General features: G+C 44.7%; 1 protein-coding gene across 2 annotated transcripts in view; it reads right to left on the bottom strand.

Annotated features, from left to right (window-relative positions):
• The window catches only part of KIF24 (kinesin family member 24), a 332,455-nt gene that overhangs the window by 132,110 nt on the left and 180,756 nt on the right, over window positions 1–19,589 (bottom strand). For both annotated transcript variants that reach the window (XM_069626841.1, XM_069626840.1), the window contains exon 10: window positions 17,812–17,921. In XM_069626841.1, the coding sequence (XP_069482942.1) occupies window positions 17,812–17,921 (110 nt within the window). The remainder of the gene's footprint in view (window positions 1–17,811; window positions 17,922–19,589) is intronic.

Raw genomic sequence — 19,589 nt, 5'->3', positions numbered from 1 at the left:
GAGAGCTCAAACCTAGATGCCAAGGTCCTTGCAAATACCTTGGTATTTACATTGAGCAATGATATCAGTATGTAAGCCGAACAGAGCGTAGGATCTTTTCCCAGCTTGGGTATCACAGTAATCAGCGCAGAGAGGAAGGACTGAGGAAGCTCATCAGCACTTTTAATCGCATTGAACACTTTAGCTTGAGGGCGTGCCAGTATACCTTTGAATTGCTTATAGAAGCCAGAGGTGAAACCGTCTTCCCCTGGTACTCTCCCCGGTTTTATGTATCCTATGGCCTTCACCACTTCCTCAGGAGTGATTTCAGCCTCCAGCCCAGCCCTTTCCATGATGTTCAGGACAGGCAACTTAAGCTTTCCCAGATAGTCCCCAATTGCAGCTTCATTCATCTCACTATATACGTTTTTATAGAAGTCGGAAAAGCATTCAAGAATCCCCTCCTCTTGGCTTTTACCCTCCCGCTACCATCTCTAATCTGCTCCACTTTCCTTTCCATCCTCTTTTCTCATACCCCGTTTGCCTGAAGTGTACCAACCCGGCACCCCATTTACCCCCTTTCATAACACTGTATATCTTTCGTATATGTAATTTTCTTCAGCGGCTCCCCCAACAGGAGCGAATGTAGTTCCTGCCTTTTATAGAGATCATTACTGTCTTGGTATCTATCCTCCCCTTTGTTTGATAGCTTTGATCTTAGCACCCTCAGTTCCTCTCTCAATCTCCCCTCTATCAGACCCCTCTCGCTTTTCTTCCTTGATCCTTCTGCAATAAGAAGTCCCCTCATCGTAGCTTTAGCAGCTTTCCACACATGCCTCATTGAGACCTGACCCATATAGTTCACTTCAAAATAGTTCTGAAGTTCCTTTTCCAGGAAAGCCTTAAAGACAGGATCTCGAAGAAGGACATCATTACATCACCATCGACATTGTCCGGTCCGTCTCCAGCTGCCAGATGGCCGTAACACTGTTGTGATTAGACCATGCAACCGTTTCTACCGTAGGAGACCTAATATATTGGTGTTGTTCCCGAGGAACCAGCAAGAGAGCTATCCTTGTGTAAGTATAATGTGAAGGGGAGACAAAACGTGAACCCTCCCTCTTGGCTATACCTGGAAGTCCATATATCGGACCAGAAATTATCTTGTAAGAGATATGTAAACTCAGTTATCTTTACTTGGCTCCTTTTGTGCCTCCCCACTAGAAGTTGTCCAATACACTTTGGGGTCAGCAATCATGTTGAAATCTCCCCCTAAAACGGTAAGGCCCTCGCTCCATTGTTCCAGCATCGTGAATGCTGATTTCAGAATCCATATCTGGCCTGTATTAGGGTCATAGATGGTGGCCAAAGTTACCAATGTGCCCTGAACACGTCAAGTGCCCTCCAAATCTGAACGTCCTTAAACTGGACCGTCCTAGCTAAAACCATACCCCCTCCCTCCTTTTTCTGTTCCTTATGTGATCCCCGAAATAGTTGTCCTATGCCTTTGCTCTTCATCCTTGCCTCTTCCCCCTGCTTAAAATGCATTTCCTGTGTAAAGAGAATAGCAAGGCGAAGTTTGCAATACATATTACTCCGCACGGATATTTTAATTGGCCAGAATTTAGCCCTTTACATTAAGATTAGCCACTGTGATATCATCCATATCTTCCTGTTAGGGAGAGTTATCGTTTGTATGCTTCATCCCCTCTCCTAGTAAAACCCACAGCATTTATTGCTGGACTTCTGGAACTTTTTCTTTAATCTTGAATGAGTGGAGCCTTTTTCCACTCATTCATTCTTATGGGCTCTGTGTTTTGGAACTCTGTTGTTTGTGTTTTTCTGTCCAACGACGTCTACTTTCCTCCATATCTCTTAAGGCATCTGCATTTTACTATTGAAGCCCACAGCTCTTTATGGGCAGTGTTGCTGAGGACCCTTTGGGCCCTCCATTGAGATTCTTTTCTATATTTTGTATTTGTATTCATTTTTATTTATATAGCGCTTTAATACAAAGCGCTTAACAAGAGGAATAAGCATAATACAATAAGCAATACATGACAAATGAATCTGAACCGGAGAACAGAACAATTTACATTATTGATAGGAAAGGTGCTGAAGGAGAGGGGCTAAGTGGGGAGGGGGTAGGAGGAGTAGGAAGAGGTAGAGTCAGTAGCGAGAGAGGAAATAAGGATGCTAGGGGGGTGAGTGGAAGAGATGAGATTTTAGAGAAGTGCAGAATGAGGGGTAGGAGGTAATAGAGCGGACAGGAAGGGGTAGGCGGTTCCAATGGAAAGGAGCGAGAAGTTGGAAGGAGCGGAAGCGGAAGGGGCACAGGGTGGAGGAGGAAGAGAGAGAAGAAAGAGATCCGCAGAACAGAGTGAACGAGAAGGAGTATAAAAAGTGAGAAGAGAGGATAGGTAGGGAAGGGTAAGGGCATAGAGGGATTTGAAGACTAGACAGAGGAAATTACATTTAAGCTGTGAGTGAAAAGAGAATCATGAGGTAAGAGAAGGCAGAGGGAGCAGATGGCATGTGGTAGATGGATTTGAGGGGATTGAGGGGGAAGAGAGTAGAAGAGGGGAGTCCAAAAGAAAAGAGTGGAGCAGTAGAAGAGTCTGGAGAAGATAAGTGAGGTGACTACGAGTTTAGTAGCGTGAAAGGTTAGGAAGGGGCGAACTTTACGAATGTTATGGAAGTGGAAATGGCAAGATCTGGTAGTGAGAGAAATGTGGCGGGAGAGGGAGAGGTCAATGTGGAGACCTAGATTGCGGGCGTGGGGAGAGAAGGGGAGTTGGGATGGGGAAGAGAATAAAAGGAGGAGGGGAGGGAACAGGAAGAGTATTGGCTGGGAAGAACAGGATTTCGGTTTTGTCAGCATTAAGAGTAAGGAAGTGAGAGGGTAATCCAAGATTTAGTAGCAGAGAGGCAAGAAGAAAGCTTGTGGTGGATGTCAGGAGAGAAGGAGGAGAAAGATAGGAAGAGCTGGGTATCGTCAGCACAGAAATGGTGTGAGACACCAAAGGAGGAGATAATGGGAGCCAAAAAGGAAGTGTAGAGAGAGAAGAGAAAGGGGCCAAGGACAGAACCTTCGGGAACACCATGGCTGAGAGGAAAGGTATGGGAGGTGCGGCCACCCCAGGAGACTGAGAAGGAGCGGTTAGAAAGATAGGAGGAGAACCAATTAAGTACCGAGTCTTTAAGGCCAAATGAAGAGAGAGAGCTAAGGAGTAGATGGTGGTCGACAGTATCAAAGGCAGCAGAGAGATCAAGGAGGATAAGGATAGAGGAATGCTTAGAGTAGTGGTCAGAAAGGAGAGAGTTGAGGACAGAGATGAGAGCAGTTTCCGTGGAGTGCAGAGGGCGGAAGCCAGATTGGGTGGAGGGGAGGAGAGAATGGTTGGAGATGAAGGTGGAAAGTGGAGAATAGACAATGCCCTCAAGAAGTTTAGATAGGAACGGTAGAAGAGAGATGGGGCGAAAGTTGGAGGCAAAATGGGGATTAGCTGAAGGTTTTTTGAGAATGGGTATGATGGTAGCATACTTGAAAGGAGTGGGGAAGGAGGATGTGGATAAACATGTTGAAAAAGGAGGCAAGATATCCTCCTAGATATATATATATCCTAGATCTATCCTAGAGGAACTACAGTTAGTATCTCTCCTAAAACTTTGTAGTCTGAGGCATTGGGCCACACCACCTTCTGTGGAGTGCCAGGGTGATACTTAGTATCCCCCTTCCCTCTGCTCCTGTGACTTTTATGTAACAGACACTCTCCAAGATATGGCTGGTGTCAGTGGACGTGCTCTATCAACTATTGTGTACATTTTCTACTGCATGCTATGTCCATAACCGCTGTAGTGCACAATAGGGTCACCCAAGTACTAACTTGTTTGTTTGTTTGTTTATTACATTTATAAAGCGCACCAGACCCAGGAGTAGCAGGGCGCAGAAGGTTATGTGAGGCTTACATATGTTACAGATATACAGGCAAAACAAAATATGAACTGTTGTCATTACATCTCAAATAATACAATATACAAGACTTAAATTACACTTAGAGGCAGAGTACTTTACAGCTAGGTAGTTGGAGGTATACACAATTTACAAACTTGCATTAAATCTTACTAACGTGCCCTAAAATCAGGGCGAATTAGTTCTCAGTCAGGTTGAGGTGGATAATGAGGTTCTTTCTGAAGAACGCGTAAGGGAGGTCGGCTCTCAGCTGGTGTGGCGGGGAGTTCCAGAGTTTGGCGGCCTTCACGGGGAAACTAGTGCCGCCAATCTTAGAAAGTTTGAATCTAGGTACTAGCAGACAATTTGTATTGAGGATTCTGGTTGGTCTACTGGACGTTCTTCTGGAGATTCTGTCAATGAGGTAGCTCGGTGCCACGTTATGAAGCGCTTTATGTGTCAGAGGCGATTTTTAGTTGTATTTTCTTATGTGTAGGTAACCATTTGTGATGACGGCTGAAGGCAGAGATATGCACTCTTTTGTGGATGCCTAGTGCAGCTCTAATGGCGTTGTTTTCTAATATTTGGAGTTTTTGTATGATGGTTTTATTAGCACTACTGTAGAGGGCGTTGCAGTAATCTAGTCTTGATAGAATTAATACTCTATCCAGTATGAGGCAACTGTCGTTGGAAAGGAAGGGCCTGCCTTCTCTGATCAGTTTGCAGGTATATGCTGTGGTAGAGGCCAGAGAGTTTAGTTGTTTGATGAAGGTCATCGTAGCATCCAGAAGGAGTTTTTACCTCCTTGGAGACAATGGTATTGTTACCGTCAATGATGAAAGAGGCATATTCATGTCCTAGTTTGGAGATGTTGGAAGGGGAGCCAAGGATTATCAGCTCTGTCTTGTCATCATTCAGGCACAGGCCGCGAGTGGCCATCCATGCCTGAATGATGAGATAAATTCTATTCACCAGTGCCAAGTCCTTACCATGATCCCCAGAAAGCGGGAGGAGGATCTGGGTGTCATCTGCGTAGTTAGTGTAGGTGACACCCAGACGGTCCAGATCATCGAACAATGGCTTGGTGAATATGTTGTAGAGAGTGGGGGATATACAGGAGCCCTGAGGGACTCCGCACCTGATTGGTGTAGGGTCTGCAGCTGCAGAGGGAGAGAACACTCTGCTAGTTCTGTCGCTCAAGAAGGATTCTATCCATTTAACAGCACCGCTAGAAAAGTGAGCTGCTGTATCAAGATGCCTACAAAGGACCCTATGATCAACCAGGTCGAATGCAGCTGAGAGATCGAGTAGCAATAATAATGCTGTTTTCCCTTGGTCTCTCAGCTCATCGATTTGTGTCTTCAAGTCTATCAGTGCAGTTTCTGTTCCATGTAGTGGTCGGAATCCTGATTGACGGACTCCTAGGAGGTTGTACTGTTCGAAGTGTTTTTGAATCTGTAGATAAGCAATTTTTTCCAAGATTTTAAGAAGAAAGGGTACTGTTGTGATGGGGCGGTAGTTGGTGGCGATAAGTGGGTCTAAGGTTTGCTTCTTGAGCAGCGGCAGTACCCAAGATTGTTTCAAGTTGGCTGGGACAGTGGCGGAAGCAAAGGAGACATTGATCAGTTTGGAGATGAAAGGGGAGAGGTCTCTCGCCGCCTCTTTTATGATGTGCGCTGGGCAGATGTCACCTTTGCAGTTAGAAGGTTTGAGAGAGAGGATAGTTTTTTCCACCTCACGGATGGTAGTTTTAGAGAAGCAGAAGGTGGTATTGGGATAGGAGGTATTTACATTAGGTAGGGGGTGGTGGTTAGTTGGTTGAGATAAGTTCAGGGAGTCTTTTTTATTTTAGTTTGGAGGGTGTTAATTTTATTGGTTAGAGCTAATTGTATCTCTGAACACCAGTTCTTATCTTTAAGGCAGATGTCAGGGGGAGAGATAGGGGACTCTAGCTTTTTTAGGATAGAGAATAATTCTTTCATACTGGAATTGGAATTAGCTATCTGTTCATTGTATGAATTTCTTTTAGCCTGGCAGATTTCTTTTTTATAATGTGATGCAGTGGATGCTAGTTTTCGTGGGAAGGGCATAGGCGCCATTCCGTTTCACAATTTCTTTTTAATACTCGCAGGTCTTTTAGCTGAGGAGTAAACCACTTGTTGAGATGTAGTTTGGGTTTAATCGCTCTCAGTTTGAGAGGGGCGACTTTGTCCAAGGTGGAGAGCATAATCTTGTATTCATGCACCAACGTACTCGGGTCCAGATTATCTGCCAGGGTGTTAAGGGTGGGTAGAATATTAGGGATCACACTATCCACGGTTATATTCTTTTTTAAGCCTAGTTAGACAGGGTGGCGCTTCTTGGGGAACCATAAGTCTTTGTCTGGCGGTGGAGAGGGTCATGGACACGAGGAAATGGTCTGTCCAAGATGAGGGAGAGATAGAGGTGACGGTAGCTGTGCAATTGTGGTCGGCTACCCAGTCCAAGGTTCTACCCTTAATGTGGGTGGGAGCGTTCTCCTTTTGGGTTAATCCTAATGCATTGAGGGAGTTTACTATTAGCATGGCATGGTTGTCAGAGGGGTCATTCAAACCTAGGTTAAAGTCTCCAAGCAATACTACTTGGGAGGTAGGTTTGAGATTGCTAGCAATTAGATTATGCAAATCCTCTTCAAAGGTACCGATGGGACCCGGGGGTCTGTAAACTAAATGCAGGGTGAGGGATTGAGAGTTCTTTAGTGGTAGCTTGACAGAGAGATTCACATGATTGCTGATCATGTGGGGCTACTAGTCTCATCGATAAACTCTCTCTAGCTATGATGGCTATTCCACCGCCTCGGGAGCCATCTCTATCTTGTCTGAGAATGGTGTAACCTTCTGGGATGGCTAGCGTGAGTGCGGGTCCTGCGGCTTTGTGCAACCATGTTTCGGTTATGGCTAGGAAGAATAGGCTGTCTTTGGTAATTAGGTCAGCTACGTCAATGGCATGGGCCACCACAGACCTGGCGTTGAAGAGAGCTCCTTTTAAGGCTTGGTTATCTACTTTGGTTGTAATTGTGTGTAGAGTAGGGCTATTAGGCGCTGATGCTTTGGAGATGAGAGGAAGAGCGAGTGTCAGCTGTGCTACATGTGGGGGGAATAGTAGGCCAAATGGCGCTGGTAGTTGTTGGAGTGTGATGACGATAGGTTTTCTTGTTGTAAGGTGGTAGCGATCTGGTAAGCGGCTCATAGATTTTAGGGCGTCTGCTGCGCAGTTTAAGATTTCTGATGTGTGTAGTACAAGGGATCATGGTATATTCTCTTGAGAGCTGGTAGATATGATGGGCAGTATTACCTGGCTTGGATGTCATGTTGGTAGAGGGCATAATTTTGTCTCAGCTGGAAGGTAGCGATGGTGTAAGCTACTAGATTGATGAACAGTTGAAGGATGGATGGATAGGGTGGTCTGGCATATTAGAGGTGCACCGTAGGCCAGTTCACCTTTAACTAAAATGGGCCTGGGCACAGTATACATATGTGGCAACGTGGGTATCACTATTCTGGAAGGATGCATAAGGAGTTATACAGTGAAGGTTAAGCAGATACCCCACGTGGTGATGTAGTAATTAGCATTGGGAGCCAGTTGAAGGGCGCTAGTACTAGATGGAACACAGGTCATCTAGATTCGAATTTCACAATGGGAGCCAGAACGACACTGCTATAAAATGCAAAACACAGTGGAAGCCAGAAAGGCACTAGTATAAAATGCAAAACACAGTGGGAGCCAGAAAGGCACTAGTATAAAATGCAAAACACAGTGGGAGCCAGAAAGGCACTAGTGCGAAGAAGCAGGCACAGGTTACCTAGGTTTATATTAGCAGTGAAGAGGGAACATGGTGTGAATATGCAACAGAGTGCATAGTGCACAGTCAGGATGCACTTAGAGTCAGGCTATACAGTTGGGCAAATGATAGTCTCATGGAACACAAACAGGGGGTCTGTCCCTGGGCTCTGGTCAGCTCAGGACAGTCTCTGGACAGTTATTAGCCTTACCCTCAGGGCCTTTCCATGAAGGGCCGACTCACGCCTGCCGGCTTCTGATAGGCTCCTGAAGTTGGTGCAGGGCCAATCACCAACAGGCATCACTGTGGTGGAGGGGCAGAAGATGATGAGCAGTGAGATGAACACAGGCGGCCATCTTGGAAGAAGGAAACACCTCGTGTGTTGTAATGGTGGTCGGGTGCAGCTAATTACTGCAAGGCAGCACAGCTCGTATGCATCACGAGTGCCTTGAAGTTAAAAAGCTTGCATTCTTTTGAATAATTCCTCAGCTACTGCGCTAAGAATAGCCATGTTCACAAATGCTGTATTTAAATACAACCAGCAGCCAGCAGGTGTCGTGGCCAACTGCTCCTGCAGTGCTGCTCCTACTGCTGCTGCTCCGAGTAATTCCTCGGCTACTGCGCTAAGAATAGCCAGGTTCACAAATGCTGTATTTAAATACAACCAGCAGCCAGCAGGTGTCGTGGCCAACTGCTCCTGCAGTGCTGCTCCTACTGCTGCTGCTCCGAGATGGTTATGAGTGGCTTGGTGGCTCCATTCTTTTTTCGCCATTACTAGCGTGGTTGTTCTTGGTCAGCCCTTCTTCTACCGTCCTGGGTTGGGGAGGCATGTGTGAGGGTGTCCCCTCCTAGGCTCCAGTGTGTCTAGGTAGGCAGGAAGTGTGGGGGAGGAGTTTTTCACTCCCCTGCCCTTTGTCTGCCGGAGTGCCTGAATGGAACCAGCTCCCATTGGGGGTCTGGCTGTCCTGAGTGGACAGCCACCTGCCCCTTCCTGTAAATTGCTGAGATAGATTGCAGAGGAGTGTGTGAGGAGTGTGTGCTGAAACTGTATAAAAAGGTGAGGATCCCGAGGTGAAAGGCAAGTCGACCACTGGAAACTGAAGTAACCGAAGAAGAAGACGACCAGAGACGCTTGCAGACCCTTTGCAACACCATGAAGCGACCACTGCTGTCCTGACCCCGTTTTCTGTGCGACAGAGGAACTCCGAAAAGGACGACTCTTTCCCTTCGACTGTTGGGAACAACCAGTCCCAAGACTAACTTTAATCTGAGCCATCGCCCGAGGTGCTGTGCCTCTCCAGAGCTGCCGAACCCCAATACAGGAGACATCCGACCCAATTGAAGTGCATCATCGTGGATAGGCTGAATACGTCCAAGTCTTTGCTGAGCTCCAGGTGAACCTCCAGAGACACAATCCGACCTGTCCAAGTCCCCTCAACAGAGTGCAGAACTTCTGGAACCGAAGAAGATTGTCTGGGTGAATCGCGTCCTTTGTTGGTGCTGCAGAAAAGGCGCCAAAACTGCAAAGTAAGCAGAGGAGTTGTTGAAAGCCGTGCCAGAGGTCCTCCCCCAAGACTGCTGCTGAGAGATCCCGTCCATTGTCCTGCCTTTTCGTCATCAGACCAATGAATCCGGTGGTCGGGTCCAGCACTTCCACATCGAGGAGAATTCAGCCACAATCTTTTCTTCTAATCTAAGATACTGTGGGTAAAAAGGTATTGCTTACCTTGATCTGAAAAGTCGCTCCAGTGCGTTGGAGTGCACGCAGAGGTGTCCAGGCAACCCCCTCTTACCTCTGACTCAAGCCGCTGCTTGTGTCCCTTTAGCGACTCCTTTAACAGGTTCTCCAATTTTGTTTGTGTCCTCTTGCATCTTAGAGAGTAGAAAATATTCACAGGAGTTTTCCTTGTTCTGCTGCTGGTCAAGACTTTGAGCCCTCTCTAAACTGCCTTTAGCTAGGGTTGCGTTTTGGACTTAAAAAGACTTGCTGTGCAAAGAAACTGCCTCTATAATCTCAAGCCCTGCCAGTATAACACTAACCAACTATTTTCCTTCCAAAAAGTCACCATCTAATATGTGTATGCAGCATAAATGTCTTTACTGTATTTCTGCAACGATTCTGGAGTGTGCATTATTACCGATAATACGATAGAACTGCCATTACTGTCAAAAGCTGTAACACATGTAACCTCTAGCAACTACAAACTAAGCAGCAGCCTTTGAAAAGTATACTAAAGTAATCTATGTGTTTTGGTTCTATGTGCTAAGTATTTAAAAGGGATTCTTGTGTAAACATAATAAATATATTTTAATATACATTTATGGATTGTTTCTTTGATGTGCATTATTGACTAGGTTAATTGAACTTAACTACAGCTTGCATCTTCCTCTTTTGATAAGCCTGAATGCTCTGCCACTCTACCAAGGTTCCATGAGTAGTACATACTGATACTAACAGTTGGGGATCTACAAACCATTGGGATAGTTTTGTAAAGTCCTACCTCCCAGAGGACTTTGGGAAAACTCCCCCAACACTACACTTTTAGGATATCAATGAAAGCTTGTGTGTGAATGACCAACATACCCAACAATTAAACCCAACCAACTTGTTTGTGAAATAACCCCCCATCCGATTCCCCTTCCACCTCCCGCCACCCCAACCGCCCCTTGCAAATCACATTGTAACCACAACACAGGGCATAAAACCAAATATAACTAAAATGCCCAGGTAACCCCAGGCCACTAGGATCACAATCTCCCCGCTCCCCCAGCACAATCGCCATCTATTTAGTTTAGTTTGTTTATTTGTATAGCGCAGCCGTACCCTGGGGTAACTGGGCGCTTTAAACCTTAAAGAGCAACATAGGTTACAGAAAGATGCACAGACGAAAGACACAGTACAATAAATAGCATGAGGGACCACGTTACAGAATGGTCCGTGATGAAAAGGGCAAGGAAAGTTATAAACGGACCAGGTTACAGGTTGGTCCGCAGCCGTAATGGCCCACATTTAACAGGATAAAAGATTTAGCTAAGTGCAGTTGACAGTCTATTGCTGAGATATGAACAGTTCCTTCACCTTGGCTCTGACCGACCAGAACGAGGCTCCAATTGCCATAGGCAGCGCGTTTCAGCATTTCGCTGCTAGCACAGGGAAACTTGTTCCCCCTGCTGTTTTCAGATTGAACTTCGGGATGTTAAATTGGTGCAAGTATGGGGACATAGTGGGTCTGGTAGAGTTTTGTGTAGTAAATTAGTCTGATAGGTAACGTGGGGTTGTCAGATAGAGGCATTTGTGTGTGATGACGAGTGCTCATAATTTAATTCTCTCACGGATAGGGAGCCAGTGTGACTCCTTTCTGATGGTGGAGATGTGAGCCTTGCGGGGGAGATTAAGGGCACATCTGAGGGAGTTGTTTTGAAGTATCTGTAGTCTGTTCAAGTTGCTGTTAGTGGATCCAAGGAAGAGTGTGTTGCAGTAGTCCAGTTTGGACAATATCAGGGCTCTGGCCAGTGTGAGGCAACTGTTGGTGGATAAGAACGGTTTACCGGCGTTAATGAGTTTTTGTTTGTGTAGGCCGTGGATGAGATGGTTGTGTTCATTTGTTTTTTGAGTGAGAGTGTGGAGTCAAGATACACACCCAACGTTTTGACTTCATTTGAGACTTTTATGATGTTACCATCAATGGTGAAGGATTGGTATTTAGGGTCGAGTTTGTTGAGACAGGCCTGGGAGCCGACAATATGCAGTCTTGTCATCGTTTAAGCAGAGGCCATGGGTGGCCATCCATGCTTGGATTTCAAGGTAGATCTCATTTAGTTTTGCAACATCGTCCTCATAGCTCCCAGTGAGCGCGAAGAGGACCTGGGTGTCATGAGCATAGTTTGTATATGTGACACCCAGGTCATCAAGGCGGTCGAAGAGGAGCTTGGTCAAGATGTTGTAAAGCGTTGGGGAGATACAAGAACCTCGGGGGACTCCACATTGGATTGGGACACGGTCCGCAGCGGCGCCGTCTGATGGGGCGAAGACCCTGGTTGTTCTGTCAGAAAGGAAAGACTGAATCCAACTGCTGCCATTCTGGGAGAATGCAGCAGCCAAGGAGAGGTGTTTGGTATGTATTTGGTGGTCAACTAGGTTCAGACAGATCCAACAAGAGCAAGATGTCCACATTACCCTTGTCTTTGGCTTCATCCATTTGGATTTTTAGGTCCAGGAGGACCGGTTCAGTCCCATGCCTGGGTCTAAAGCCAGATTGTTGCAGGCCTAGAAGGTTGTTGTCCTCCAAATGTCGTATTTGGAGGTACGCTACTCTGTCTAGTATTTTCTGCAGTAAGGGGACAGTCGTGATGGGTCTATAGTTGGTCGGTGTATTAGGGTCTAGGATGGGTTTTTTAAGAAGAGGTAGGACCCATGCCTCTGAGGTTGTTAGGGACAGAGGAGTTCTTCAATGAGGAGTTGATCAAAGTGGTGATGAAGGGAGCTAGGTCTTTAGCCCCATCGTTGATAACTGAGGCAGAACATTGGTCGCCTAGACAATTAGACCGTTTTATGCTAGCAATTATGTTGATTACTTCATCCTATGTGACTGGAGAGAAGTGGAAGAGGGAGCAGTCGGGATGGGGGGAGCTATGTATATCATTAGAGTAGTCTTTGGTTGCGAGGTTAGCTTTTTGAGATCCTATCTTGGCTTGCAAGAGAGCTATTTTATTAGAGAGAGAAAGTTGGATATTGTTGCACCAAACTTTGTTCTTGACGCAGTCATCAGTGGGGGGGCACAGGCGATTCCAATTCTCTTATGATAGAGAATAGCTCTTTCGTGCCAGATTTGGCGTTGTGTATTCTTGTATTGAAAATGTCTTTTTTGGCATTCGTGATAGCAGCTTTGTAAGTGGCTGCAGATTTTTTCTTTAGTAGAAATAGAGGGGGCTTTTCTCCAGCTGGTTTCAGCTGATCTTTTAAGATTAGGAAGTGCTTTTAATTCTGCCGAGAACCATTTGTTCACATGGGCAGTTGGTTTGACCTTTCTTTATTTAAGTGGTGCTATTTGGTTCAGAGCTTGTTCCAATGTGTTGTTGAAGAGTTCAACTAGGGACGTGGGATTGGAATTACTGGTAGGGAGATCCGCAATGGTGATTTGGATGTAGTAGGGGTCTGAGATTCTCAATGGCAATGTTGCGTTTGTTCCTGGCTACGGTTTGCAGTGCAGCAGAAGTGGGTTCACTTTTTTGAGTAACTGTGCGTAAGTGCTAAGATGGTTGTCTGACCAGGCGCATGGTGTGATCTCAGTCAAGGAGATGTCACAGTTGACGTCGGCCAGCCAATCCAGGGTTCTACCTTTGGCATCTGTAGGTTTGTTAATTCGTTGCGTCAGACCAAGTTGGGTGATAGTGTCATTAATCAGGGAAGCGTTTGCATCATTAGGGTTCTGAAGGCCCAGGTTGAAGTCGCCCATTAGTATAATTTGGGAGCCTGGTTTTGTATTGGATGTCAGTAAATGGGTGATGTCCGCCTCAAAGGAGGTAACTGCGCCTGGGGGTCTGTATATGAGGTGAAAAAGTATAGTTTGGGAGTTAGATAGTGGGAGTTTAAAGGATAAGAGTTCTGTGGATGATATGTCTAAATTGGTGACTTCTCTAATGTTTAGGTTGGATTTTGCAATGACGGCTACCCCACCCTCTATCCCGGATGTTCTGTCTGCTCGGATGATAGAGTAGTTCTCTGGGATGGCAATTGCGAGTGAGGGCCTATACTGCTACAGTTAATACTGCCAACTCCTCCATCCGTTTTCCTCGTTATGGGCTAGATAGTTCTTTCCCCTCCGGTTCTTCGGTTGTGAGGAGGATGTCTTGCTTAACTTTCTAGAGCCGCAGACTTTCTTGCGTCCTCCGGACTGGGCAACTGCACTCTTGAATCTTTCTCTGAGCTGGTGTTGACCATCACTGTCTCCCCCCTCTTTCTGTATCTCTTGAAGTAATTGCTCAGACTCATCCCCTCGTTTCAAATCAAATTGTTCACTGTTATACTCAAAGGAGAGGGCAAAGGGGAACCTCCAATGATATCTTACTCCTTCCGACTAAAGCCATGCTGTCAGGGCCCAGCATCTTTGCCTTTGGTCTAGTGTATAGGAGGATAATGATAATAAATATTGAAATATCTTGACCGAGGCTCCATCCCACATCCACTTCCCTGGCATTTCTGAATCCTTACTCCTTGTTGCAATGGTAGTGGCACTTCGCCACTACTGACCTTGGTCCAGATCCAGAGCCAGCCCCTCAGGGAACCCCGTAAGAGAGGATCTCACTTCAATTTTCCGGACCAAGCAGCTTCTTCAACAAATTATCAGAGTCAGTTCCAGGTCTTTCTGCGACTCACCATCCTTCTGCGATAGCCCCCTGTCAGGATCCCATGGCACACTTACACATGTTCAAAGAGACACTATACTAGAAAATCCTCATTTAAGAGATTACACCATCTCACACTTATGTAGAAGTATGGTAGCATGAGGTATGGATGTTGATTCTGAATTTTACATCAGATTAGTTAAATAAATTTCCTTAATATTAATCTAATCAGGAAGTGTCTAATTTCCCAAGCCAAGATGGTGGGTCTGTTCCACAGCAGTGATTGGATGAGAAGTGCTGTGAGGTGATTTGGAACTTTCACCAGGATTCTAAACTGCCTTTCATTCCAGTTTCCTTAGAGGAAGGTTGCAGTTATTTTAGTTCTTAAGAAATTTAAACTTAGTGAATTATAGAAAATAATATTTTAAAGAAAAAACCTACTGAGAAGATAAAGAAACTTCAAGAAGAGTTCATTCAGTGTTCAAAGAACAATTTCGTTACAGATGAAGCAAGCTAAGTCATTCTGAGAAATCGTTATCAAGTTATTATTATCTACTATTTGTGCCAAGAAGTATTTTTGAAAAGAACTTTGAAAAAACTGATTTTATAAGGCTATGAACTTTCATGCACTCATTTCTCTCACGTTGTTTACCGGCTGGTAAAATTAACGTTCGTTTTTGCTGAAATATATCGGTTACTTAGTATTTTATCTTTATTAGACTTTGAGTTTAGAATATATATATAAATATTCAGCGTTTTCTAAAAGTTTAACACAACTAACCTTTTTAGATCCAGATTAAGTTAGCGGGCGCGCAAATTCGTTATAATACTTTAGAGTAAAGGACCTGTTGGCGTGTATCGTGCGTCCTTCAGTGTATTCCTTCTTCCTGGTTGTGTCGTATTCGCGTCTCAATTGGTATGAATTTACTAGGGAAGTATATTAGAGTTGGAGTGTTGAGTTTTCCGTGGTGTAGGGTAAACTTAGTAGTGCGCGGTCTTTGTTTTGAGAGCGCGGTTCCTCCGAATTCAAGCGCGGTCCATCTATTGCACGGCTCGTCTCGTGTGCGTGGTTCTTCGGAGAATGCGGTTCATCTGAAAGTAAGAACGCTGTTCATCTTAAAGTAAGCGCGCGGTTCTTCTATTGCGCGGTTCATCTCCTGTGTGCGTGGATTTCTGAGAGCGTCGTTCGTCAGCGCGCGGTTCTTCTTAAAGAGAGTGCTGATCATCTGTTGAGCGCAGTTCTTTCGTGTGCACAGTTTTTTTATTTAGTGCACACATTTTCTACGATTAATCATAAAGAGTCATTCAAGAATTCAAGAACTCATTTTTGAAGTATTTTTTGGGACACTTTTGGGTGTGTGTTAGTAATAGAATTCCAAAAGGCAACTTCAAGTTTCAGTAAGAAAGAGACTGAATAATAATATTTTTAGCCTATCAGCTATCACGCATAGGCTGCAGGTATTTACTTTTCTTTAATTGAAAACATATAAAGATTTAGAAGGTAAATATTGTATAAAGATATAATTATATATATTATTTGTGTTTAGATTTTCACAGACAAGACACTGATGAAAACAATTCCAATAATCCAGTTCCAGATGGAAAACCAGTAGTCGAGAGGTCAACATAGAAACCAGTGAAAATCTGCTTTTGTTTTGTTATCCATTCCCCTCTCCCCTTGGGTTTGCCAATTTGGTAATTATATCTTTTGAGAGATTGTTGAGTTGGCACACTTGGGGGGGTCTGGTGGGCCAGCATCACTCCTGCAGGAAGTTTTCAAGATTGGACCTTGACACCCCCACATGTTTCTTCACTCGCTATTTTCTATATCATCCAATTTCCTTCTTGTATCTCTTTCGATATTTTCCAACTCCTTGACTCGTGTTGCCTCCAGCGTGGATTCCAGGATATCTGCCGACAATTGGTTATTTTCCAGGGCTTCAACCCTGTCCTCACCTTCAATACGCAGCCTCTTATGGCTCACAGCAAGGTCTGCACCTCTACTCTAAAGGCCTTCAGTTCCACAAAGATCGTTTGAACATCATGTTGCAAATTTCCCAGCCCTCCTTCTACTGGTAATGATTGGCCCTCCATCCCCTTCTCAAACTGGACACTGCAGGTGAGCGGGTTATACACAACATTTGAGAGATCTTTAATATTGCCCACAACAGCTTCAACTTCTGTCCACCACTCGGGCTCTCAACTGGAGTGGCCTCCTGCTCCTGACCTCGACTTCCTTCTAGGCGATAGAGTTGACTCGCCCCACTGACGCCCACATCAAGCATGTCCGTGGGCCTATCGTCTTCCTGTTGAACTCCCCATATCAGGCGTCGAGCGGACACGCACACCATCCAAATGCCAGCCACTGTGTCTTTCACCTACACAGTTAGATCTCAGCACAGGGCTCCCACCAGGCTACAGCACCTCCTCTGCTCACACCATAGGCCTGCATTTTCCTTTGTGCGGCTGTGCCCTGGTGTCAGGTTCCTTCAAAAGTGGTGTACCTCCAAATCAGAGCACCATCCCAAAATCTACCTCTGGTGTCACCCTTTCCAGCGGTGGAAGACTTCACATCCACGTCCACTGTGGCCACAGCGCCACCTGAGACCCAGCGGCTGCACAGTCCACAGACGGAACCCCGCGTCGGGAAGCTGCTCACTCGTGGGCCCTCGCCCTTTTCCCGCTGCATCAGCATCAGAATTTACAGAAGAGGGATCGCAGTGCACCTGCTGTGGTCTGGGAACTTCACAGGAGCAAGTGGCAATGTCACCTCTCCACAACTGTCTTAGTCTGGGAGAACTCCCAGAGTAACCCCCTCCAGTCTTCTCCACCGGAGCCTCCGTTTCCGCACCAGTGGGAGCCTCGCTCCTCGTTCACTCACTACCGACACAGGGGCTGGCTCTCAGTTCGACTGGACGCTCAACTCCTTTTGCTCTTCATGGACCTCAGCTCTCATATAAGAGCACCAGCGGCGCACTTACATATATGACCACTGGTTGTCCCCATCAAGGCCTACATGAGAAGACCAGGTCGTAAGGAGGCCTTGCCAATTGAAAGGATCCTGTCTTCTAAGAATATTCTTTGAGGACCAGCGTCATATATAACGGTACCGGAGGTATTACTCCCACATTCCAAGCATTATAACCATTTTGGCGAACCTGTGAGTTGCAGTCTGGCTTATTTTTGCGGGCTGGAACGGGGAGCTTGTCCTCTACGCCGCTATCAGCGTCCACACCCCCTAGTTGTCTCCCTTTTTTGCTTCTTATGCTCCTCAAAACCTCCATCCTTTCTGCTTACTCAAATCTGAGCCATGCAATGAAAGCTGTGTGAAGATACGGAGGTGGGGATACCAATTTTAGTTCAACATGGTCCACATACGCTCACCAACTAGGTCAAGATGATGTCTGATCACTTGCATATGGGTGTATATGTCCGGTCTAATAAACAATTCAAAAATATATGCTATAGTGTGACCCTACCAACTTGCTATATAAATAGTTGATAGTATTTAATATGTGAACATAAAATTTCAATGCAACCAAAAATATAAAGTTAGCAAACCGGAAAAAACAAAAATGTAAACAAAAGAATATGAATGAATGATCAATTACAGTAACCCTCTAGAATATGGCTTCGTGAAAAACAGAATCTCGTCATCCTGTATGTTTCTTAAGAGCACGGACAGTGTAATAATGACGCACTATTATGCACTCACCTGTCTGCATATCGTAAGGTGTTGAGTGTATGCTCAGTAGCTAGATGACTGGGGGATATATTAGCAATCATACATGTCTTGGAGTTGCCAATGAATGAATCCTTTAACACCTTTGGGAAATAAAAAAGGAAAATAACATTTACTCAGCAAGAGGAGACAATCTAGAAGTCAAAGAATGACAAGAACAAATGATCAGTAAACACGATTTTGCACCTTTTCCAAGTTCAAATGAATAATGATATACAATTAGTAGTATTCATGGATTTTAAAAAATTGCCTTTTAATAAGACAAATTAAATTAATTTGCATATATAAATATATGTATTATTAGCTCCAGAGATGGGGTTACATGGGGTTTCCCAGCCAATCAGGAAGCTTGGAAGGCGGGCTACAACTCATGGTATTGGCCGTGTTTTGAGCCTCCATATTAGCGGGAGGCCACCATCTTCCCTCCTGGGCAGGTAATCCCTCGCTGCCCCATGCAGTGGCACGTCCAGACTCTCGACTGGTGTTGCCCAAGTGGGGCACTGACTTATGAAGGGGTGGCATGAAGTACACACACATACATCTCTGAATAGCATTCATTTACTATTTGTGTCCACTATTCATATCTACTTTAATTACTAACATTAGGGTCTTACATTCCTGTGTTTAAAGTTTAATGATCCTAGTTCAGGATAATGGGGTTTTATTTATTTATTTTTTATTTATTTCATTTGGTTACACGCTCAAACCCTCGGGTATCACGGAGTAGGTTACAAGAATACTTGATACTTGATTGTTCCATGATGACTTGGTACTTGGTTAGTGCATGATGGCATATTTGTAGACATACAGTTACGGCAGTACGGCAGTATGGCTGTTAGTACGTTATACAGGTCATGTACATAGTGTAACAATGTCAAGGAATGTTGCTTCTAATGCGTTGCGCAAGTCATTTACATGGGTTACAGTGTCAAGCAGTCTAAGTAGTGATTACAGAGGATATAATTAGACTCGATTTTGACCTAAATGAAACCTCAGATCAGGGAGAGATTGCTTGTAGTACTGTACTTCCAAAGACGAGCAGAAGGTAGAGTGTTCTCTGTGAGAGCTATAAGACTATTCAACAATATTCAACTTGATCTTTCTTTTTTTTTCCAATTTCAATTTAATTGATGTTCTTTTACATCACATTAGCAATGAATACGCATTTAAACCACATTTGAGCGGTTAATGAACAATATAATTGGTGTGCTTATAAGTTTGGAAGAGGTATTCCAGGAGATGGTTCAACAGGAGAAGATTCAACTTAAGCAGAGGGTAGCTAAATAGTTGAGTGTCCCCCCATTCACAGTACTAATCGATGGTGGGACATGCTCAGATTACAAAATACAAGGTTTGATGGGAGTTGTTAGGACAGTGTTTCTAAAGTCCAACTAAGGGCTTCATATAACTATATGCGAGGCAGTACAAAACTTCACTTTTAGTTTAAGGCTGTACCACCTGAAGAATTTCGGTAGCGTAGACAGAGCAGCCAGGCTTATTTTAGGAGGTAGAGAGGGCTGTAGATAAGTACAAAGAAACTGAAGCATAGTTTGGCCCAAAGAAACATTGAAACACTATGTATTGTAAAAATAATGATTTATTATAAACACATTTAGGCAAAGATAAATCTTGGAAAGGTAACTACCGTTACATATTATTATATAAAAACAATCATAAAAACCAATTCAATACTTCTGGTATACAAACCATTCACACCCGGGAAAGTCAGATTGGTTAATCACAATTTGTCT

Source organism: Ambystoma mexicanum, chromosome 6p, assembly GCF_040938575.1.
Source record: "Ambystoma mexicanum isolate Mex_15411 chromosome 6p, UKY_AmexF1_1, whole genome shotgun sequence".
NCBI classification, from domain to species: Eukaryota; Metazoa; Chordata; class Amphibia; order Caudata; family Ambystomatidae; genus Ambystoma; species Ambystoma mexicanum.
This window is presented reverse-complemented; position numbering and strand designations above follow the sequence as displayed.